Source organism: Bombina bombina, chromosome 1, assembly GCF_027579735.1.
Source record: "Bombina bombina isolate aBomBom1 chromosome 1, aBomBom1.pri, whole genome shotgun sequence".
NCBI lineage: Eukaryota > Metazoa > Chordata > Amphibia > Anura > Bombinatoridae > Bombina > Bombina bombina.
Window position 1 is genome coordinate 641,198,091 of NC_069499.1, and position 24,068 is coordinate 641,222,158.

General features: G+C 38.7%; 2 protein-coding genes across 2 annotated transcripts in view; one reads left to right on the forward strand and one right to left on the reverse strand.

The window, feature by feature from the left end:
- Window positions 1–3,000, reverse strand: part of MED12 (mediator complex subunit 12) — a 588,898-nt gene extending 585,898 nt beyond the window's left edge. The window contains exons 1-3 of the mRNA XM_053699086.1: window positions 2,848–3,000; window positions 1,068–1,172; window positions 700–891 (exon numbers count right to left, since the gene is read on the reverse strand). Coding sequence (XP_053555061.1) covers window positions 700–891; window positions 1,068–1,172; window positions 2,848–2,946 — 396 coding nt within the window. The 5' untranslated portion in view covers window positions 2,947–3,000. The remainder of the gene's footprint in view (window positions 1–699; window positions 892–1,067; window positions 1,173–2,847) is intronic.
- A 233-nt stretch (window positions 3,001–3,233) lies between these two features.
- Window positions 3,234–24,068, forward strand: part of LOC128660235 (G-protein coupled receptor 143) — a 358,779-nt gene continuing 337,944 nt past the window's right edge. Inside the window, exon 1 of the mRNA XM_053713983.1 lies at window positions 3,234–3,545. Coding sequence (XP_053569958.1) covers window positions 3,309–3,545 — 237 coding nt within the window. The 5' untranslated portion in view covers window positions 3,234–3,308. The remainder of the gene's footprint in view (window positions 3,546–24,068) is intronic.

Below are 24,068 nucleotides of genomic sequence, written 5' to 3' on the forward strand. Positions count from 1 at the left end.
CATCATAGCTTTCGAAAGTCCATTTAATGGCGAGAAAAAAAGTATATAATAATATGTGTGGCTAGAGTAAATAAGAGGAAAATGTAAAAATAGCCCTGGTTCCAAACGGTCAGAAAATTGAAAAATGCTGGGGTTAAAGGGACATAAAACTCTTTTTTCTTTCAGGATTCAGATAGAACATACAAATTTTAAATAACTTTCCAATTTACTTATATTATCAAATTTCCATTATTTTCTTGTTATCCTTTGTTGGAAAGCAAGAAGGTAAGCTCAGGAGTGTGCACGTGTCTGTTGCATAACTGCTTCCATGTAGAACTGCAATATAATAATTATACATTGAGCACTATATGGCAGCACTATTTCCTGTCATAAAGTGCTCAAGACATGCATGCTACCTATCTAGATATCTATTCAACAAAGAATAACATGACAACAAAGCAATTTGATACTAGAAGTAAATTGGAAACATTTTTAAAAATGTATTCTCTATCTGAATCATGAAAGAAAAATTTGGGGTCTAATGTCTCTTTAACATCCAGTTGCACTTCCTGTTAGAGCTGAAGAGCTTTGTCATACTAAAACTATGTTAGCATGTTTAAATGATGCTCTTTTTATTTGTATTATAAAAATGTTTTGTAAAGTTTTCTGACTTATTAAAACATTTACTAGTCTACACTACCCCATGAATCCAGGACTAACCTTCTTGGCAAGGTGTGTAAGTGGTTTGGTGCCAGCAAGGTCAGTGAACCAGTTGTTGATGGAACTCTGGGAGCGAGCAGTAACCAGCCAAAAGTTGTCCTTCTGATTAACCTGTGGTTTTCTGCGGCCAGTATCTGGTAGAGTATTACACCGCAGCTTCTCAGCCATAATACTGCTGAAATTGGAGCTAATCTGAGAAACAGAATAAAATCTGAATAAAAACCAAAGGCACGTTGCATTTAAATTACAGAGTTACAACATTTGGTAAAGCTAAGCAAATGATTAAAAATATTTAAACAAAAGCAATATAAAAATGCAGTAAAGAGACACATCACAAGGAGAACAACCACCCTGCAGAGAAAACTCACCTTGGCAGGGTTAAAGTTAACATTCTTAGCGCTGCCATGTTCATCCCCAGATACAGCTGGTTGATTGTTAAATCCCTGCTTCACATTAAGAGCTGTAAGCTCATCCTAAGGACACAAAAAAAAGTTAGAAATCAATATAATTCCACAGAGGAACCTTCAAAGACATTTTGTTAGCACCCTATGCTGATATCACCTACCTATGCAGTATGTGTGATGGAGACTCATGGAACCCCAGAAATTCCTTTCCACGGTTAAAATCAAATTTTGAAAGTCATCTCAATAACACTTGCATTTTATTCCAGCCCACTCATGTTATCTTCCCGTTAAACAACTTCATTCTATTAATTCCCCTTCTTGATCCCAACGTCAACCTATACCCAGGTACCATGCCCTTTTCTCCAGTTCAGAGCTCCCTTTGTAGTCCACCCACCCCGCCGCCACTCTTCTCCAACATGCTTCCCAAGCCACCACCACCCCATGATCCTTCACATCCTCTTGTCACTCCAATCATCATTCATGCAGTCTTCACAACGACCCAGGCACTACTCTCCAATGAGTCCAATCATACGCCCAGTCACCTCTTCCCTTGTTATCCTTGCACATTTGCCAGTCTCTCAACTATTTCTACAATCACCAGTGCCGTTGTGCTCGCAACGATCCACTACTCCCCTTTGTCATCTAACTTTCACTCCCCTTTGTCATTACCCAACCAATCAATACTATACTCTATCATTATACCCTAGTAGACACTCACTTTAATCCTACCTCCAAGACACTCTCCTGTCATTCCTCCTGATGTCCCTCCCCTATTGTTCTTACCTTACAGCAAGTCCTTCCTACATCCTCCCCATTCAATACCTTGTCTCTTAACACAATTTCCTGTTTTCAATCCCTAGTCATCTGTCATCCTACACTAGTAATCTTTATGTTTGCCTCTTACTTTCATTTGTTCTCTTAACATTTCCCTATCTGGTTTTTCTTTTTAGATACCCCTCCTTGTCTTTAGCCCATATCCAAGTCTCTGCCTATCTACATCAGACCCCCACTCCCTAACCATATATTCCCCTCACCTGCCCACCATTTTCTTGGCTCCAGTCATTTCTTTGTCATCAACACACATGCAGCATCCATTCTACCAACTCCTTCCCAAACCCAATCTTTTTTTGACATACTTCTCTAGACTAAAATGTTGTAATGTTCAACATCTTATGTGCATCTCAGTACAAAGCGGCACATCCCATAACATCACTAGGAAGGGGTGTATAGCCCTAAATTGTGTTAAAAAAAACACTGCTTTGATTTGGTTGCTGTCCACATCTAAACAGTATAACACTATTAATAGTTTATATTTGGTGTGTGGTGCACAGTGTCTATTTCTACTTTCTTAATTTCTATTGCTCTTTACATGATCCTAATATTTCCTCCAAAATTGTATGTCAATTTACTATAATTATCAGATGAACAGGACTCACTAAATCATAAGGCAGGTCCCCAAGAACTGGCGAATCTGCTTTACGGGATAAGAAATGTGCTGGAGAATGTTATGATTGAAAAAGTCTCCCAGATTCTTAGAAAATGAAACAACTGCCTGTACTATTATCTCTCATCGGTCCAGTCTAACTTACCCCAATTCATTTCCTATATGACCCTATCGATTTCTTACAACAGCATCTCAGATGATCTCCCTTTCCACAATAACTATCCACCCAAACAGTTTAAGCCCATATTTAACCACCACTCGTCCCTGTTTAATTAACACCTCAGCTCCCCTGGCCTTTACCTCCTTTTGCTTGGCATCTTGTGGATAAACATCAGGCGGTCCTAATCTTGGTCTTTTTAGCGGCCGGTGTTCATAACTGAGTATACCAAAGGCCGCCATCTTCCGCCTGTGGCCGGGGACGCGCACGGAGCGACGTATAAAACAAGATAAAAAAAAACAAGAGGTCGCTGCGGAGCCACGCAGAATAGACAGAAATGCGCCTACGTCACTAAGAGTGAGGGCAAAGAAGCTTCATTCCCCAAGTTCAGCCCTGGTCAATGCTGACAAGCCATACCACGTAATTAGCCATTATGACTCTAATTGGTGGATTCTGGTCATGTGAGGAATCTTAGCATCTGTTTTGGAGAGTTATCACGTGATATCGACCTCTTTGCGGAGAGCTTCGTGATATCGCAGAGTAGCCAGATTTTATAGTCTGTGTTGCGGTTTAGTCAGTATTGGTGGTTCTTTGTTGACTGGAAATGGCGTCTATTCATTTGTCACGGATGTGCTGCGTTAACAGTGATGCCGGAACAGAGCTTGTCAAGGGGTTTATGCCCGAGTTATACAACGCGCTTTGTCTAAGCGGCTCGCTGCTGGGGTTACTCGCTAGTGGCATTTGGTATATCTGCGGTGACAGCCGAGAGTATAGTAGCAGGGCAGTGAGGATGGGCGGGAGGATACGAGTTTGTGGAATTCTGGCAACCACAGGTGCGCGATAATAACGGGTGTATAAATCTAAGGCATACGTGAGACTTATATTGGAACATGTAGTAGAATCTGTGTTTTTTTTTATTTAGTCAATCCATAAAATTGATCTCTGCTTTTAAAGTGGTATATTTGTGACTTACCTGCCCCGGGAAGTGTATAGAACAAGTTATTGATTAGTATGAAACCAAGTGCTACTACCTACCTTTCTTTTTTTTTTAGAAATTCAGAACCTGCAGCATCTTTGGCGTTCAAGTAAATTGCTATTTTTAGAGGATAGTTGGACAAAAAATTTCATGGATTTTTTTATTGCATATCCCTTTTAATATTTTATTTGCTTATAGTCTGGGTTACAATTTATTAAAAAAGTACCTCTCATTACTTCAGATAACTAGAAAAGTGCACATACACTCAATCACGTTTTATTCTTCCTAGTGAAGTTGAAGGGTATCCCCTCCTGCAATAAACCTCATGAGTACACACAAAATTAGCATATGTATGTGTATATATACAGTGGATATAAAAAAGTCTACACACCCCTGTTAAAATGTCAGGTTTCTGTAATGTGACAAAGATAAATCGTTTCAGAACTTTTTCCACCTTTAGTGTGACCTATAAACTGTAAAATTAAATTAACCCCTTAATGACCACAGCACTTTTCCATTTTCTGTCCGTTTGGGACCAAGGCTATTTTTGCGGTATTTGAGTTTAGCTGTAATTTTCCTCTTATTTACTGTACCCGCACATATTATATACTGTTTTTCTCACCATTAAACGGAATTTCTAAAGATACCATTATTTTCATCATATCTTATAATTTACTCTAAAAAAAATTATAAAATGAGTTAAAAAATGGAAAAAACACACTTTTTCTAACATTGATCCCCAAAATCTGTTACACATCTACAACCACCAAAAAACTCCCATGCTAAATAGTTTCTAAATTTTGTCCTGAGTTTAGAAATAACCCATTTTTACATGTTCTTTGCTTTTTTTGCAAGTTATAGGGCCATAAATACAAGTAGCACTTTGCTATTTTCAAACCACTTTTTTTTTCAAAATTAGCGCTAGTTCCATTGGCACACTGATATCTTTCAGGAATCCCTGAATATCCCCTGACATGTGTATATTTTTTTTTTTTTTTAAGGCATCCCAAAGTATTGATCTAGGCCCATTTTGGTATATTTCATGCCACCATTTCACCACCAAATGCCATCAAATAAAAAAAAATCGTTCACTTTTTCACAAATTTTTTCACAAACTTTAGGTTTCTCACTGAAATTATTTACAAACAGCTTGTGCAATTATGGCATAAATGGTTGTAAATGCTTCTCTGGGATCCCCTTTGTTCAGAAATAGCAGACATATATGGCTTTGGCGTTGCTTTTTGGTAATTAGAAGGCCACTAAATGCCACTGTGCACCACACGTGTATTATGCCCAGCAGTGAAGGTGTTAATTAGGGAGCTTGTAGGGTTAATTTTAGCTTTAGTGCAGTAGACAACCCCAAGTATTGATCTAGGCACATTTTGGTATATTTCATGCCACCATTTCACCGCTAAATGCGATCAAATTGGAAAAAACGCTAAATTTTTCACAATTTTGTGTTTCTCACTGAAATTATTTACAAACGGCTTGTGCAATTATGGCACACATGGTTGTAAATGCTTCTCTAGGATCCCCTTTGTTCAGAAATAGCAGACATATATGACTTTGGCGTTGCTTTTTGGTAATTAGAAGGTCGCTAAATGCTGCTGCGCATCACACGTGTATTATGGCTAGTAGTAAAGGGGTTAATTAGGTAGCTTGCAGGGTTAATTTTAGCTTTAGTGTAGAGATCAGCCTCCCAAACAGCTCTCTTCCCTCCCCCACCCCACAATTGTCCCCGCCATCTTAAGTACTGGCAGAAAGTCTGCCAGTACTAAAATAAGTTTTTTTTGTTTTAAAAAAAAAAAAATATTTCTGCTGTGTAGGACCCCCCCCCCAACAGCTCTTTACCCCCCTCCTCTGCCTTATTGTGCACCATATTGGGTACTGACAGCTGTCTGCCAGTACCCAGTTTGAAATCAAATGTTTATTTTAAGTTTTTCTGTAGTGTAGCTTACCCCCCTTAACACCCAACCCCCCCACACTCTCCCAAATCATTAATATTTTTTATTCCCACCCTCTCTCCCACTGAGACCCACCTTGTGCCTCTTCCACTTCAATGTTAACTTTTGGCCAGTTTCACACGTACACGTGCGTTCACGCTCCCGTGATCCCGCCCCCCCCCCCTCCTCTACTGATGGTCGCCCACTCGCCTCCCTGGACACACTCCCAACCACCAACGATCATAGCCATCAATAGCCGATGCAGAGAGGGCCACAGAGTGGCTCTCTCTGCATCAGACTTCTTAAAAAGTTATTGCAGGATGCCACTATATTGAGGCATCACTGCAATAACATGAAAGCAGCTGGAAGCGATCAGGATCGCTTCCACTGCTTTCAAAGACAGACGACGTACAGGGTACGTCCTTGGTCGTTAAGGACATTTTTTTGGAGGACGTACTCTGCACGTCGTTGGTCATTAAGGTGTTAAAAAACAAACTGAAATCTTTTAGGTGAAGGGAAGTAACATAGTAGATAAGGTTGAAAAAAAGACTGATGTCCATCAAGTTCAACCTATACAAATCTTAAAATACTTACAAAAAGCTCCAGTTAGGTGTCCAAGCAGCGACTGTGGAAGGTCGCATCTTCTTAGAGCTCCTGCTGACTACCTAACAACCCGCCGGTGTAGGGTACTTTTTACAGTGATAAAGCAACTCAAATGATCAGCACTACTGGCTTGGTGGATTGGTAAAAAAGAACTGGATTATTCCCTGTATTTTTGACGCTGGGGCATAAGAGCGGACAATAAAGGCCTGGAGCGGCGGCTCAGGACAGGCAGCGCTACCCCCCTTGGATTCCCGAGGGTAACTGTCAGGACTGGACACAATAATTAAGAGATCTATCTCACATTTTGTTCACATATCAGAACAGTAAGGACCTTCCTAATATAAATATACCTGCAACTAGAATTTTGTCACTGCGCAACAAATATGGCCGCCGTGAAGGAAGTAAGCTCTCTGACCCTTATTGACGACTTATTGGAGAAAATGGAACATTGCTTACTGGGTCTTATGCAAAGGTCTCCATGGGATTCTTTAATGCAATCACACAGGACATACTTCAGCTTAGGGAGCAGCATGAAAGGCAGTGAGATGACAGTTGGGGAGGACGGAGCTGTGGTTAAGAGCGCTCCCGCGGCTCTCCCTCCTCAAAGCAAAGGAGCTTCCAAAGCTGACTCAGGGCTGCCCATGCGGGCAGTAGCTCAGAAAAAACTTACCCGACAAATCAATCAGCCGCAAGCGTCTGATAAGCATAAGAAGAGCCTGGGCCGCAAAGCACCTTTCAGGGATGAATCACCTTTTAAAGACAACCGCGGTGACAGAGTGAGTAGCGATGCAGTCCCCTGATTGGATCAAGAAGCCCAACACTTTAATCCAAACTGCCCCGTGCATATTTAGACAGGAGTCAGAAGCACCTCTCGATTGGGGATGTAGAGTTGGACCCGGGTTAGATAACTTTAACTTTACCTTGGCAGACGGACATACCTTTTCTTACCGATAGAGAAGCCCCTAATAGACAGTATATATTGCAGTATTGGGACAAACTAAAACCAGCCTGAAAAAGCATGGGTATTTACAACTACTGTTGCATCTTGTTCATTTAAAACTGTTTTAACCCTGTTTATGTCTAGATTACAGTGTTTGTAATGGCTGTTGTCGTTCTAAGTTTTATTATAAATAACCATAAGTATATTTTTGTTGGAGCATGATATAAGTAAGCCTTAGAATTGCCTATGATTTTAAGTTATGATGGAGGCATAAGGAATGCATGTACACCCTTTATAACCTTTGTGTGTCCCCTGCGGGGTTTGGTGGGGCGCCCCTGGGGGGACATAATATATAACTAAAGAAGGGTTTCATGATATAAGAGCTGCCTCAGTTCAAAGCAAGAGAAAATAGGGGACAGCAATATCAGTGTCCCTCTTGCGGGCTGCGGCCAGGTCCGCTGTGGGGCGCTTAATTATCAACTATTATTATCAATATGAGTTGTGCCTTAGAGGAAAACTACATGGGCCATATCCTGTATAACTGATATTAGTCTAAGGCTTGACATTTAATAACCTGCTGAAAGCACATGTATATAAATATCAAAGCTCCATGAGGTAAATTATTCAACGTCAGGAAATGGGTTTTGTGAAGGTTTGCCTCTTATTATATTGTTCTGATGTTCTATATTTAGACTACAAAAATAGTCTTTTTTTTCTTTGTGAGTTTTGTGTAAATATTACATACAGTCCTGACCGTAGCACCTATATAAATACTTACCAGAAATGTGTTGTCTCACAATGTCTTTAAATATGGTGCTTGGTGCTATATGTAAATGTTTTATATTTAATAATCTCCCTGTATGTGTTTTAAGCGTAAGAACTGGCCCAAGAGCGGCCTCAATCTTAGTTATAGGGGGTTAATGAAAGAGCTCTGTGAATATTGTTGATTAACCATAGTCAAATTCGCTATAAATGTTTGATGGGCCTGTACATTATATTTTAAGATACATGTTTGTGTGTTTTTATATATATATATATATATATATATATATATATATATATATATATATATGTTTGAGACATGGCAATTTGTAACATTTAATGATCTATTTTCTGTACAACAACTATATGATTTGTAATCTTTTTTGACTTTAATAAAGCTCTTTTGAAAACTAAAAAAAAAAAAAAAGCTCCAGTTAAAGGGACATTAAACCCAACATTTTTCTTTCATGATTCAGATAGAGAATACGATTTTAAACATTCCAATTTACTATCTATTTTTTTATATATCTAATTTGCTTCATTATTTAGATATCCTTAATTGAAGAAATAGCAATGCACATGGGTGAGCCAATCACACGAGGCATGTATGTGCAGCAAGCTACTGAGCCTATCTAGATATGCTTTCCAACAAATTATATCAAGAGAATTAAGCAAATTAGATAATAGAAGTAAATTGGAAAGTTGTTTAAAATTGCATGCTCTTTCTAAATCATTATGCAAAAAGGTTGGGTTTCATGTCCCTTTTAAGCTTAAATAACCCCACTAAAAGGTGACCCATTTAATACTAGCAATCATATCCATGAATTTTGTTTATCTACAGAAATCTATCCAGACTATTTTTAAATGTATCTAGGGTATTGGCATGCACTACCTCCTTTGGTAATGAGTTCCACAATTTTATTGCTCTTACAGTGAAAAAAACGTTTCCGTTGCAGGAGATTAAACTTCCTTTCCTCCAACCTTAAATTGTGACCTCTTGTCAGAAACAATTTTCTTGGAATAAACAGAGCTTCTGCCATCTCTGTATATGGGCCTTGAATATATTTATAGAAAGTAATCATGTCACCTCTCAAGCGCCTTTTTTCTAAAGAAAACAGACCCAGTTTGGCTAGCCTTTCCCCATAGGTTAAATTCTCCAATCCCCTTATTAGCTTTGTGGCTTTCTCTAAACTTTCTAGTTCTGCAATATCTTTTTTTTGTGATCGGTCCACAGAACTGCACTCCATACTCAAGGAGAGGTCTTACCAGGGATTTATATAGTGACATAATTATACTTTCCTCCCTTGAATCAATGCCTCTTTTAATATATGCTAGTATCTTATTAGTCTTTGAAGCTGCTGCCCTGCATTGTGCACCCATCTTTAGCTTGTTATCTATTACTACTCCCAAATTCCTTTCCTCCTCTGTTTGGCTGTCTCGTCCCATTTAAAAAAAATACGTTGCCTGCTTATTTTTATTTCCAAAATGTAGAACCTTGCATTTTTCCGTATTAAATCTCATTTTCCATTTAATTGCCCATACTTCTAATTTTTGCAGATTCCTTTGTAATGAAAGTTCATCCTGCTCTGACCTAATGACCTTACTTAACTTAGTATCATCTGCAAAAATAGAGATGTCGCTATTTAATCCTTGCTCCAAGTCATTTATATAAATATTAAAAAGAACAGAGCCCAGTACTGATCCCTGGGTGACTCCACTGATTACCTTTATCCAATCTGACTATGATCCATTTACTACTGCTCGTTGCTCCCTATCTTTTATCCAGTTATTTATCCATGAGTTAACATTTTCAGCTATTCCCAGTCCCTTAATTTTGTGCATTAATCTCTCATGTGGCACTGTATCAAATGCATTTGCAAAATCTAAGTATATCACATCAACTGATTCCCCTTTATCTATATTTTTTAACTTTCTCGTAGAATCTAATTAGATTAGTTTGACATGATCTATTTCTCCTAAAACCATGCTGATTAGAACTCATAATCTTGTTTACACGAATATGATCATCAATATAATCCCTTCAAATATCTTCCCCACTATTGATGTCAGACTAACGGTTCTATAGCTTCCTGGATCATCCCTGCTTCCCTTTTTGAAGAGTAGCACCACATCAGCTTTACGCCAGTCCTGGGGTACCATGCCTGAGGATAATGAGTCTTAAAAAATTAAGAGTAGAGGTTTGTCTATAACAGTGCTAAGTTCCCTTAACACCCTTGGTGTATTCCATCTGGGCCTAGAGTTTTATTTACCTTATTATCCCGTTTTTTTCCTGATATCTTCTAAACATAACCCAGTTAATGGTATGGAGTGGCATGTGCTATTTTGTTCTAAAGTATCATCCAATGGTTCCTCTCTTGTGTATACTGAAGAAAAAAAACTGGTTCGGTACCTCAGCCTTCTCCCTGTCATTATTTATCATGCTACCATCCATGCATTTTAATGTACCTATATTGTCCTCCTTAGATTTTTTTTTTCTATTTATGTACTTAAAGAACCTTATAGGGTTAGACTTAGAATCATTTGCAATTAATTTTTCATTTTCAATTTGGTTGCATAAGTGTGCACACCCTTAAACTAATACTTTGTTGAAGCACCATTTGATTACAGCACTCAGTCTTTTTGGGTATGAGTCTATCAGCATGGTACATCCTGACTTGGCAAGATTTGCCCACTCTTCTTTGCAATAACACTCCAAATCTGTCAGATTGCGAGGGCATCTCCTGTGCACAGCCCTCTTTAGATCACCCCAAAGATTTTCGATCGGATTCAGGTCTGGGCTCTGGCTAGGCCATTCCACAAATGTAATCTTCTTCTGGTAAAGCCATTCCTTTGTTGATTTGAATGTATGCTTTGGGTTATTGTCATGCTGAAAGATGAAGTTCCTCTTCATGTTCAGCTTTCTAGCAGAAGCCTGAGGGTTTTATGCCAATGTTGACTGGTATTTGGAACTGTTCATAATTCCCTCTACCTTGACTAAGGCCCCAGTTCCAGCTGAAGAAAAACAGCCCCAAAGCATGATGCTGCCACCACCATGCTTCACTGTGGGTATGGTGTTTTTTTGGTGCAGTGCTGTTTTTGTGCCAAACATATCTTTTGGAATTATGGCCAAAAAGTTCAACCTCAGTTTCATCAGACCAGAACACCTTTTCCTACATGCTTTTGGGAGACTTTAGATGTGTTTTTGCTAATTTTAGCCAAGCTTGGATGTTTTTCTTCGTAAGTAAAGGCTTCCGTCTTGCCACTCTACCCCACAGCCCAGACATAAGAAGAATACAGGAGATTGTCACATGTACCACACAGCCAGTACTTGCCAGATATTCCTGTAGCTCTTTCAATGTTGCTGTAGGCCTCTAGGCTGTCTCCCAGACCAGTTTTCTTCTTGTCTTTTCATCAATTTTGGAGAGACATCCAGTTCTTGTTAATGTCACTGTTGTGCCATATTTTCTCCACTTGATGACTGTCTAAACTGTGTTCCATGGTATATCTAATGCCTTGGAAATTCTTTTGTACCCTTCTCCTGACTGATACCTTTTAACAATGAGATCCCTTTGATTTAGAAGCTCTCAGCTGACCATGACTTTTGCTGTTGGATGCGACTAAGAAAATGTCAGGAAAGACCTACTAGAGCAGCTGAACTTTATTTGGGGTTAATCAGAGGCACTTTAAATGATGGCAGGCGTGTACTGACTCCTATTTAACATGATTTTGAATGTGATTGCTTAATTCTGAACACGGCTACATCCCCAGTTATAAGAGGGTGTGCACACTTATGCAACCACATTATTTTAGTTTTTTTTTTGTTTTCTTCCCTCCACCTAAAAGATTTCAGTTTGTTTTTCCATTGAGTTGTACAGTTTATAGGTCATATTAAAAGTGGAAAAATTATTTATCTTTGTCAGGTTTCTGTGATGTAAAAAAATGTGACAATTTAACAGGGTGTGTAGAGAGTGTGTGTGTGTATGTATATGTATGTGTGTATATATATATATATATATATATATAATTCAGAATGTTATGACAATGAAGTGCACTTCTATGAGCAATGCCTTCTTGGCTCTGCAACATAGGCTCTGCCTCTAATGACTTGAACATTTCAGTTTTGGCTTTCTAAGCTTACTGGTGATTTTAAAGGTGCTGTCGAAACCTTCTAATTAGAAAAACATTTCTGCAGTCTTCCAATAGTTTAACATAACAGAGCCTGACTTAGAGCAGATTATCACCTAGCTAACTGCAATTGTTTTTCAATGGTCAAACTCTGCCCGCCACATGCAGTAGATATAACTAAGCATGTATCAAGCCCTTTTGTTCTTACATGGCATTAGCAGTATACTAAGGGAAGCTGCAACATGGGGCACTGTGGCAAAATCCTCTTTCAAGTGTGACCTCGGTGCACAAAAGCTTTTGAGGATTAACCAAATGAAAACCTTAATGGACTTACACATTTTGCAGCATTTTCAAATTACCTCAAACACTGCATAAAATAACCAAGAATTCCAATAGGGATACTGACATCAAGGATGAACATAAGCTCAAATTCCTCTCAAACAGAATGAGAAAAAATAATTGGCTAAGTGTTAGACATGCAAGGGTAGAACCAAAACATTTAATAGTTTGAGTTGGAGAGTGAAGAAAAAAAAAATTGAACACAAAGGTATCATAATTAAAGTAAGACATTGTGGGAAAAGGAATGAAGAGCATATCTACTAGTTTCTTGGAGGGCAAGTCAAGTTGCAGATACTGTATAGACATCAAAGATCTGTTCAATTTTGTTATCAGGCAGAAGGCTGCTGGATAGATCACTAAAATTCTTGAGAGGCTGAACTAAATGAAGAGCCTTCTCTATGTGTGTTTTTTTTTTTTTTTTTTTTTAGCAAGTCTGTCAGAAATTCTGAAAGTACAGTAGTTATTATAGCTAAATTCTACTAATATTGATAGCTGGTAACAGTTAACCTAAGGCGGGTAATTTAGAGTAACTTTAAAATATTTTGGTCCAAAGTCTTATTTGTTTCTTCAGATTGGCCTTGGGTGATAGGCAAAAGTCAGACTGAGATACATTTTTATGAAATGGCAAAATTATTCCTAAAGTTTAGAGGTAAACTGTGTTCTTTATCAGAGAGTATATTCAAGATTAATCTGAAGCTAAATGGCTCTTTTTTATTGTCTCGTTAGCCATAATAAATTAGTCGGTCATCACAAATAAATTATTGCACTATTAAGACAGTAGTCTATAGTCTTTAATGAAATCCATGCACATTGGTATCCCACTGTCAGTGTTTTCGAAGTCTTCTTGCATGGTCACTTGTGAAGCTTATGTTTATTCCAAGCCACCAAGATCCATATGCTGCTTCACATTTTTAAGAAGTTACCAAAAAATGTTGAATTTGGTTTATAGTCTTAGGGCCTGATGATCAAAAACGCGCCAGCATGGCGAGAAATCACGCAAAAAAATCTTTGGGGCTGCTGCTGTTATTTCAATTTACAGTATGTGTCTCTCCTTCACATCTAAGACATTGCATAGTTTTTGCCTTTTTAAAATTCTTCGAGTGATCTGTAGTGCTGAGGAAATTTGTCAGATAATATCACCAGAGCAGAAAGCTTTAGATGATCTTGCCCTTTCCTGCCACAGATTTATCATGTTTTTTTTTTTAAAGTGAGTCAATCCTAGCGTTTTTAAAACGCTAGGATTGACTATTGAAACAAAGGGGACTTTCATTCATGAAGTATAAGATACTTCATGCAGAAATCTCCTTTATTTGTTTCAACCGATCGCCGTTCTGAGCTGCTAAGCAAGCTCACGGCAGATCGCTGTGTTGCTTTAGAGGTGAAGTTTTCACCTCGTGGCCAATAGCTGTGCTTTATATCCGGCTTTGCGCCCTTGAGAGCCAGATTTCCTGCACGCTATTTGCTAAGAGGTGAAAGCGTCACCTCTTAACAAAATAAATTTCTACCGTGGGGTGCCTGAACAGCTCAGAACGACCATCACTTAAAACAAATAAAGGAGCTTTCTGTATGAAGTATCTTATACTTCATGAATGAAAGTCCCCTTTATTTGTTTCAATAGTTGAAACGCTAGGGTTGACTTTCACTTTAAAGGGACAGTCAACACCAGAATTTTTGTTATTTAAAAAGAAAGATAATCCCTTTATTACCAATTCCCCAGTTTTGCATAACGAACAGTTATATAAATACACTTTTTACCTCTGTGATTACTTTGTATCTAAGCCTCTGCAAACTGCCCCTTATTTCAGTTCTTTTGACAGACTTGCATTTTAGCCAATCAGTGCTCACTCCAGGGTAACTTCATGTTAATGAGCTCAATGTTATCTATATGAAAAACATGAGCTAATGCCCTCTAGTGGTCAAAATGCATTCTGATTAAAGGCCGTCTTCAAGGTCTAAGACATTAGCATATGAACCTCCTAGAATGAGCTTTCAACTAAGAATACCAAGAGAAGAACGTAAAATTGGGGATGAGAGTAAATTGGAAAGTTGTTTAAAATTACATTCCCTATTTAAATAATTAGGGTTTTTTTGGACTTGACTGTCCCTTTAAGTATACAAATAACAAGGGGGACACATATTTGACCATCCAATAATATAAACCATACCACTAGGCTAGATTATGATAATCATGAAAGTCTAGGTAAGCTGCAGCACCTTTAATGTATGTCCTTCAAAATTATGAAGAATAGCTCCAAAAGTGTGTGTGTAAAAATAAAAAGTGCATTATCTGGAATATGGATTCTATATAGTTTGTCTACTTTATCATGTCTTGCTTCAGCATGATAAATAATATGGACATTAAACCAGAGAGAGAACAGTAGAATATATAAACAAACAGCACATCTCAGGACTCAAATGTGTTTAATCAGACAATATGTGTGCAAAGAATAAAAACACACTTACAAGATGTATGTAAAATGATTACATATAAACAAAGGTATCCTCATGTGCAGTTCACAATCTGTGATAGCGTTCCGTCTCTTTTAGTTCCTAGACTTGTGTACCAGCTTGTTCATGTTCAAGCACTATGCCTATGGTGCTTCTGGAAACTCGCTACGGATCCTGCCAGAGGACACAAATACACAACGTGTTTCCTCTGTGTTATGTTTTCCTGCAGGAGGGTTCGTGATACTTATAGCTGACAGTCTTATTCCCATTGGTCAATTTGAAACCAGCTCCCTACTCTGCATACAGGATCATAATTAAAACTGCTAAGTATGTTCCATATTATACATCAAACATAAATATATCTCCAAAGAAACGTTAATCAATTTTAATGAATACAGGTAATTATATACAATTTTTAATTCCTAAAATCAAATATACAATAATTCATTTTAAAATTAAGTATAATATTGAGAATAAAAATGAGAATACAACTGAGAATAAAAACGAGAATCGGTGTGAGAAAAAAACTGAAAATATGGCCATCTAAACAAGATTCATATATCCGTTACTCAGTAGATATAATTTTTCCTATTCAGATTTATTTACATTGAAATTAAAAAGAAATTATATCGATTGTTTTCCCCTTTAGACTGGTGTGTCTCACTAAAGGACTGAACGAGAATCATTTTAGGTAAAAGTCCTAATAAAGACTATCCAAATATATATGTAGTCAAAACTGAAATATAGTAATTATCAGTATTTATTTGTATCAGTTTTGTCCCATTATTTAAATAAAAGCCTGAATATCCAGATCTATATTGAGACCCCTAGGATGTAAACTCTTCAATTTATGAATCCATAGGGTCTCTCTTTGAGGAAGTTTAAGTAATCTATTCTCTACACTAGGAGGAATTCAGTCAATGACTTGTATTGTTAAACCTCGGTCTGATCCTTTGGGTGTGTTTTTAAAGTGATTTGATACACTATGATTAGCGAACCCCCTTTTAATATTATACAGATGTTTATTAAATCTTTATCCTCATTTTCGTACACCCTATATAAATTAAATCACATCTACACTTCAAAAAGCTATACCACAAAGGTAGAGTCACAGTTGCATCTCTGTTTAATTTGAAACTGTTCAGAACTATTTAAATTCTGGAAACTATATTCCCCTTTTGTATATGGTTGCACATACTAAATATATTCTTACCACTTTTAAAAGTCCCATTAGTTATAGTTAACCAGTTGGCTGGATCCCCCCCCCCCCCCCCCATATCCCCATTTATAGGGAGTAATTTGCTGGAAGCTAAATTATTTTTTAGGTTCTTATTTCTTTCCTAAGAAATGGAGAGTCCAGAATGTCATTCAATTACTAGTGGGAATATCACTGCTGGCCAGCATGAGGAGACAAAGAGCACCATAGCAAAGCTGCTAAGTGTCACTCCCCTACCCATTATCCCCAGTCATTCTCTTTGCCTCTGTCAATGGAGTAGGTGATGTTTGGTGTCTGAAGAATTTAATTCCTTTTTTGGGTACTTTTCCCTGCAAGCAAGGATTTGGATTTAGCTGAGTCCACAATCTCTTCAGTAGAGTAGTAGTGGCTTTTAAGCATTTAGGAAGTTGTGAGGTGGTCCTTACTTTGTTTCCTAACATATTGCTGCCCTAGTTATAGAAAGCCAGAGTTGGTTACTCTGTTCTTTCTTTTTTCTACAGGTCTCTGTAAGGAGTATGTGTCCTTTCACACCTTGTAAGCTGTCTCCCTGCCGAACAGCTAGACTGCAGGTAAGTACTTTTGTCTTCTAGGTACTGGGGACTTGCACTTAAGAAGATTTTAAACAAAAGAAGGGCTGCAGATTTTATATGGGACAAACATCCTTTTTATAGGATTTTATTAGGCAGGATGCAGGCACTTTTTGATGTGACATGGAGATTATGGGGTTAATCTTTTCTCTGGGTGTGGAAAGAATAAATGCTAATGCTTATGACTTATTTGTGGCTCACATACTTTAATCTTTATTCAGATTTAATTTGGAGAATGTATGGTCTGTGTGTGGGGCTACAATCTTGGTGCTTCTGTTTCTGTTACGATCAGCAGATTTGCACTATTACAGCCTTTAGAAACGCACGCTTTTATTTTTGCTGCACAGTTTCTTCTAGGCTGGTCATGTGATTTTCGTCATCTTTCGCTTTCAGCCTCAGAGCGTAGTGGCGCCTTCCTGTTCCGGCATCTCCGTAGATCACTCGATCAGCAGGAGAGTCCCTTGTCATTTGTCGGTGTCGGATTTATTCCGGAGGTCAGGTAGGCACCTCAGCATGTAATTGAGGTGTAGAGGTACTTTGTTTTTTTTGGTATCACGCAATTCTGCTAAATAGTGTGTATTACTCTGAGGGATATCTACTTAAAGGGACACTGAAACCAAATTTTTTTTTTTCATGATTCAGATAGAGCATGCAATTTTAAGCAACTTTCTAATTTACTCCTATTATCAATTTGTGTTTGTTCTCTAGCTATCTTTATTTGAAAAAGGCAATTAAGCTTTTTTTTATTGGTTCAGGACTCTGGGCAGCACTTTTTTATTGGTGGATGAATTTATCCACCAATCGGCAAGAACAATCCAGGTTGTTCACCAAAAATGGGCCGGCATCTAAACTTACATTCTTGCATTTCAAATAAATATACCAAGAGAATGAAGAAAATTTGATAATAGGAGTAAATTAGAAAGTTGCTTAAAATGTCATGATGCTCTATCTGAATCCCAAAAGAAAGAAATTGGGTTCAGTGTCCCTTTAAAGTGACAGTAGCCTTAATTTATATGTACTTTTTTTAACTCCTTTATTTTTTGAGGGGAAATTCCTTAAGCTATAATGGACATGGAACAAGGTTCTTGTGGCAAATGCTTATTATGTTTAAAGACACAAATTGTTTTGCCTATGCAATTCTGTGCTGCATGCTTAGATAGAACTCTTCAATGTAAAGATAAGTTGTTGTCCCCTGAGCCCAATGTCTCTCAGGATGATGCTGTTCAGGCAATGCCACAGCTTTCTCCTCAAACATCCCAAGCCTCAATGGCGTCACAAACAGTGCCCTGCAGTTCCTCTGTCTCCCTGGAGGAGTTTATTTGCCTGCAGATTTTGCTGCACAGGTATCTTCTGCGGTGTCTGCAGCATTAACTGGTTTTCCTATGCTGAGAAAAATCAAGAAGAAAATTTAGACACTCACATAGTAAGGTTACTGTTCCACCTTCTGCTACGCAGGGTGCCCTCCATAAGTCTGATGAGGAGGATACGTCGGTAGCCTCTGAGGGTGAAATTTTAGATTCAGACAGTATAACTCCTTCTGATACTGAAGAAGTAAACTTCAGATTTAAGCTTTAAAACCTTCATGTATTGTTAAAGGAGGTATTGGCTACTTTGGATGACTCCGATGCCTGTCGTTGTCAACCCTAAGAAGTCTAGTAAATTTAATAAATATATGATGTTCCTTCCTCTGTGGAAGTTTTTCCTGTTCCAGACCGTGTGACGGAGATTATTTCACAGGAATGGGAGAAGCCAGGGATACCTTTCTCCCCCTCTCCCGTCATTAAAAAGATGTTTCCTGTTGCTGACTCCATTAAGGATTCATGGCGCACGATGCCTAAAGTAGAAGGGGCTATTTCTATTCTGGCTAAGAGAACTAAGATTCCTATAGAGGACAGCTGCTCTTTTAAGGATCCCATGGACAAGAAGCTGGAGGCTTATTTGAAAAAGAGATATATGTTCATCAAGGTCTTCAATGGCAACCTGCAGTTTGTATTGCCACTGTAGCAATTGCGGCATCTTATTGGTGCAGCGCCTTGTCTGAATCTATTTTAGTAGAGACTCCGTTGGAGGAGGTACATGATGGAGTAAGGCTCTCAAACTAGCCAATTCCTTTATTTCTGATGCTAACTTGCAAATTATTAGACTGGGAGCCAAGATGTCTGGCTTCACTGTCCTAGCTTGCAGGACTTTGTGGCTAAAATCTTGGTCAGCTGATGTCACCTCTAAGTCCAAGCTTCTGACACTTCCTTACAAGGGTAAGACCTTGTTTGGACCTGGTCTGGCAGAAATAATTTCTGATATTACTGTTGGAAAAGGGTATTTTCTGCCACAAGACAAGAAGAATAGACCTAAGGGATGTCAAAGTAATTTTCGTTCCTTTCGTAACTTCAATGGTCAAAAGTCTTCCTCTCCCTCTTCCAAGCAGGAGCAGTTCAAGTCTTCTTGGAAGCCCAAACGGTAATGGAGTAAGGGGAAGCAATCAAAGAAACCCTCAGCTGAGTCTATGGCGGCATGAAGGGTTGGCCCGCGATCTGGGTATCGGATCAAGTGGGGGGCAGGCTTTCCCTGTTTTGTCAAGCATGGATACGAGATGTCCCAGATCCCTGGGCTGTGGGCATAGTATCTCAGGGTTACAAGATAGAATTTAAAACTTTCCCTCAAGGGGCAGATTGTTACAGTACGGGAACAGTGTCTAGGATTTTATTCAAATCTGTTCAACCCATTTTAGACCTAAAGTGCCTCAACAAATTTCTCAGGGTACCATCCTTCAAAATGGAAACCATTCGTTCCATTCTTCCTTTGGTCAAAGAGGGTCAGTTCATGACCATAGACCTGAAGGTTGTGTAGCTTCATGTTCCCATCCACAGGGATCATCACAAATTCCTGAGATCAGCTTTTCTAGACAAGCACTTTCAGTTTATGGCTCTTCCATTTGGCCTTGCCACAGCTCTCAGAATTTTCTCAATATTGGTTCAGGCTCCATCTTTTCAACAAGCAATCTCTCATACAGAGATCTTGTCTTTTCTCCGTTCACGGTTGGAAAGTAAATCTGGAAATGAGTTCCCTTGTTCCAGCTACAAGGGTGGTTTTAGGGACCATAATAGATTCCCTATCTATGAAAAATTTTCTGACAGATGTTAGAAAATCCAAAATTCTCTCCTCTTGCTTCTCTCTACAGTCTGTTTGGCCATCAGTGGCTCAATGTATGTATGTATGGATGTAATTGGCCTGATGGTCGCTTTCATGGACATTCCCTTTGCTCGATTCCATTTGAGAGGGCTGCAATTACGCATGCTCAGACAATGGAACAGAAACCATTCGGATCTATCTCAAAGGATAGGTTTAGACCAGTCGACAAGAGACTTTCCCATGGTGGCTTTCTCAAGAGCATCTGTCTCAGGGCACATGCTTCATGAGACCTTCCTGGCTGATCGGGACCACGGACGCCAGCCTGCTAGGCTGGAGAGCAGTCTGATACTCATTAAAGGTGCAGAGACTATGGACTTGGAAGGAGTCTGCTCTCCCCATAAACATTTTTGAGTTGAGAGCAATTTACAATGCTTTGATGGCTTGGCCTCAATTGTCCTTAGCCCGGTTTATCAGGTTCCAGTCAGACAACGTCACCTCATTGGCTTACATCAAACATCAGGGAGGAACTCTGAGTTCCATAGCCATGAGGGAGGTGGCTCGGAAGCTCACAATTGTTGTCTATCATCCATCCACATTCCAGGAGTTAGCAACTGGAAAGCGGATTTCCTGAGCAGACAGACATTTCATCCTGGGGAGTGGGCTCTCCATCTGGAGGTGTTCTCCACCTGGATCTGATGGGGTCTCAGCAGAATGCCAAGCTTCCAAGGCAGCTCTGATAGATGCTCTGGCGGTTCTTTGGGTGTTCAGTCTAGGATAGCTGTTTCCTCTGTTTGCGCTCCTTCTATGAGTCATTGCTCGTATCAAAGAGCGTTGGTAATTCTCATAGCCCCTGCATGGCCTCGCAGGATCTGGTATGCAGACCTAGTGAAGATGTCTTCTCTGCCACCTTGGAGGTTGCCTTTAAGGAAGGACCTTCTAACTCAGGGTCCATTCCTCCATCCAAATCTTGTTTCTCTGAAGCAGACTGCTTAGAAATTGAACTCTTGGTGTCTGGCAGAGGTGCCAGATCTTCAATCTTTTTATCAGGCCCTGGTCAAAATCAAGCCTGTGTTTAAACCTGTTGCTCCTCCTTGGAGCCTTAACCTTGTTCTTAAAGTTTTGCAGCAGGTTCCATTTGAAACCATGCATTCCATAGATATTAAGCTATTATCTTGGAAGGTTTTGTTTCTAATTGCTATTTCTTCTGCTCTTAGAGTTTTGGAACTCTCGGCTTTGCAGTGTGATTTCGCCTTACCTTATCTTTTATGTGGATAAGGCGGTTCTTCGTACTAAATTGAGGTTCCTTCCTAAAGTGGTTTCGGATAGGAATAGTAATCAGGAAATTGTTGTTCCTTCTCTCTGTCCCAATCCTCCTCATAAAGAACATCTGTTGCACAACTTGGATGTTGTGCATGCTCTAAAATTCTACCTACAGGCGAGAGAGGTTCTTCAAGCTGTGGTGCCTGTCTTGTTCTCTTCTCTATTCTGTGTCCTCTAGCTTGGCTATTGGTTCCCACTAGCTAGTAATTGAATGATGTTGTGGACTCTCCATATCTTAGGAAAGAAAACATGTATGCTTACCTGATAAATGTATTTATTTCCGGATACGGAGAGTCCACGACCCCGCCCTTTCTTAAGACAGTTATTTTTTACTAAACCTCATGCACCTCTACACCTTTGTTTTTGTTGTTTTCTTTGGGGGGGAGATAGGAACTTTGTACAAGCAAACAAAAGTACATATCATCAGTGTGTCATAATGACTTAACATCTGACCATAACAGAAATATGAAAAACGAACAATATTTGAAGACACAGCTCTTTTCTCCTGCTGTATTCCTACCCAGATGTCAATTATCAACATAAACAGTGTAAAACAACAACATATTCTTGACATATATTACAGGCAAGAGCATGCCTTCTAAGAGATATAATTCCTCTTAAATTCTACAATGATTCCTTTAACCTTTTAACGCCGTTATGCCGTTCTATTCCGTCATAATTACACTCGGCTTTAAAGCCGTTATGACGGAATAGAACGTCATAGCTAACGGCTGTCCTGAAAGCTACTGTGCTTCTTAGATTTGATCGCGGTCTGGAGGGCGTTCCTAGGGTTATAGGGATGCCCCCCAGACCCGTTCCAATAATTGAAATCTTGCGATCGTGTGATTTCAATTTGTCTACATCAGAACAGTTGTTCAGATGTAGACACTTTAACCCCGTCAGGAAAGGGTTAATAACACAAAAAAAAAACACAACACTCTTATATTATCTATAGCAAAGGAAGGGCGGGGGGGGGAAAAATCTCTTCAGTCGCATGGTCTTCTGGGAACCACAGTCTAGGTAATTTCCCTAATTCTAACTTGTCTACCTGACTTAGCCCTAATGGTAGAGAACCAATTAACAATTTCCATTTACTAAAGAACCGACCAATTTGCTTATTGTTAGAATTTTTTTATTTGAATTGTTCAAAGGTCATCTGATACTGAACTTTAATAAGAAACTCTGATATTTTAGGACTTTTATGTCCTTTCCAATTCTTCAAAATCAAGTTTCTTTCTATCAAAATTAAAGGGATAGTAAACCGCAAAATTTTCTTTTATGATTCAGATAGAACATACAATTTTAAACTATTTTCCCATTTAATTCTATTATCATATTTTCTTCATTCTCTTGTTATTCATTGCTGAAGAGACAGCATTGCACTACTGACTGGAAGCTGAAAATAGCTATAGCCAATCACAAGAGACAAATGTGTGCAGGCACCAATTAGCAGCAGCTCCCACTAGTATATAAATATATATGTGCATATTAATTTTTTATTTGAATTCTTTTTATTGAATAGAGACTGTGAATAAACATCATTAACATGTCATATAAAACTTTGAAACGCATAGAAATCTTGCAGGAAATGTATAAAAATACAGACTCTGGAATTTCTCATAAGAAAAATAAAAAAGTGTAATAATAACAGGGTATGACTAAAAAAAAAACAGTTAACAATAATTTACAATAGCATGTGTCCAGTCTCAGAAGATGATTTGAATTATTTTTAGTTGTGGGTGTTGTCTTCTAGGAGTTAATACACAAACTCCATCCTTTAAATCGGCATTATTTTCCCTACTGAGCTATAGGGGATGTGGAATTTCTAATGTATTCATCCCAGATTGCTTGAAGCATTATAAAGCTTTCCGTATTACCCTCAGTGACCTTGTCCCTCCACATTGCTATTGTAGGTACCTCTTTTGACTTCCAGTTTTTTGCTATTAGCATTTTAACACTATTGGTAATATTTGGAATAGGGGAAGATGATGTTTGGAGGGTAGTTGGAATGACTTATTCAAGAGCCAAATCAAAGGATCTGGTGGGATAGTTATTTTTAAAATTTGTTCTATCTCGTGTATGATTTCATACCAGTAATGATTTAAGCGCGAGCACCACCACCACATGTGTCCCATTCCACTCCTCACATGTCCACATCTCCAACATTTATTGCTTACTTTAGGGTACAAACGGTGGAGTCGTCTGGGGGTCAAATACCAGCAATGCTAAATTTTGTAGTTCGTTTCTAGGATAGAAGCTGAAGTGGAGGTTTTTTTTGTATTTATAAATATATTGGACTATACAGTCTGCGGGAGGATAATTGTACCTAATTCTCGTTCCCACATCTCTACTGAGTGTGGAAGATTGCCTGGGGGGGGTTGAGTGATGAGTTTATATATGATGGAAAGGGTGTGTTTAATTGGGGAGCTCATAAGGAATAATTTCTCCATGTTAGTAGGTGGATGAACCATGTTGTTTTTATGTTTGTGTATATATGTAATTATGTAATCTTCTATAGGAGTACCAATTTTTCGCCCATTCAAAGCCTTTGTCAATTAATTGATCTTGCGAGCATATTGTTTCGTTGATTGTTACATGGTAGATATTAATGTCTCGGGGTGTTAAGTTCATGGCGTCTGAGTTAAATAGTGATGAGATAGAGAAGTCAAGGGCCCCGGGCTAGAAAATATAGATATGGGTAGTGTAGTGAGGCTAAATTCCATTGGGATACAGTTTCTTTTGTAATTGGGTTGTTATCAGTCTGTTTTTTTCATTGAAATCGGGTCTCCAGCATAGATTAGTCAGTGGTATGTCTGGACCTAAATATTGTTCGAGTCTCACCCACCTCCTCTGTGTTTCGCCTACTCTCCAGTCTAGAATCCTCTGTAAGAATATGTATGCCTCTAGGTTGGGTAGTCCCAGGCCCCCACAAGATCACGGCATGAGCATGGTGTTCTTATTAATTCTAGGTGTTTT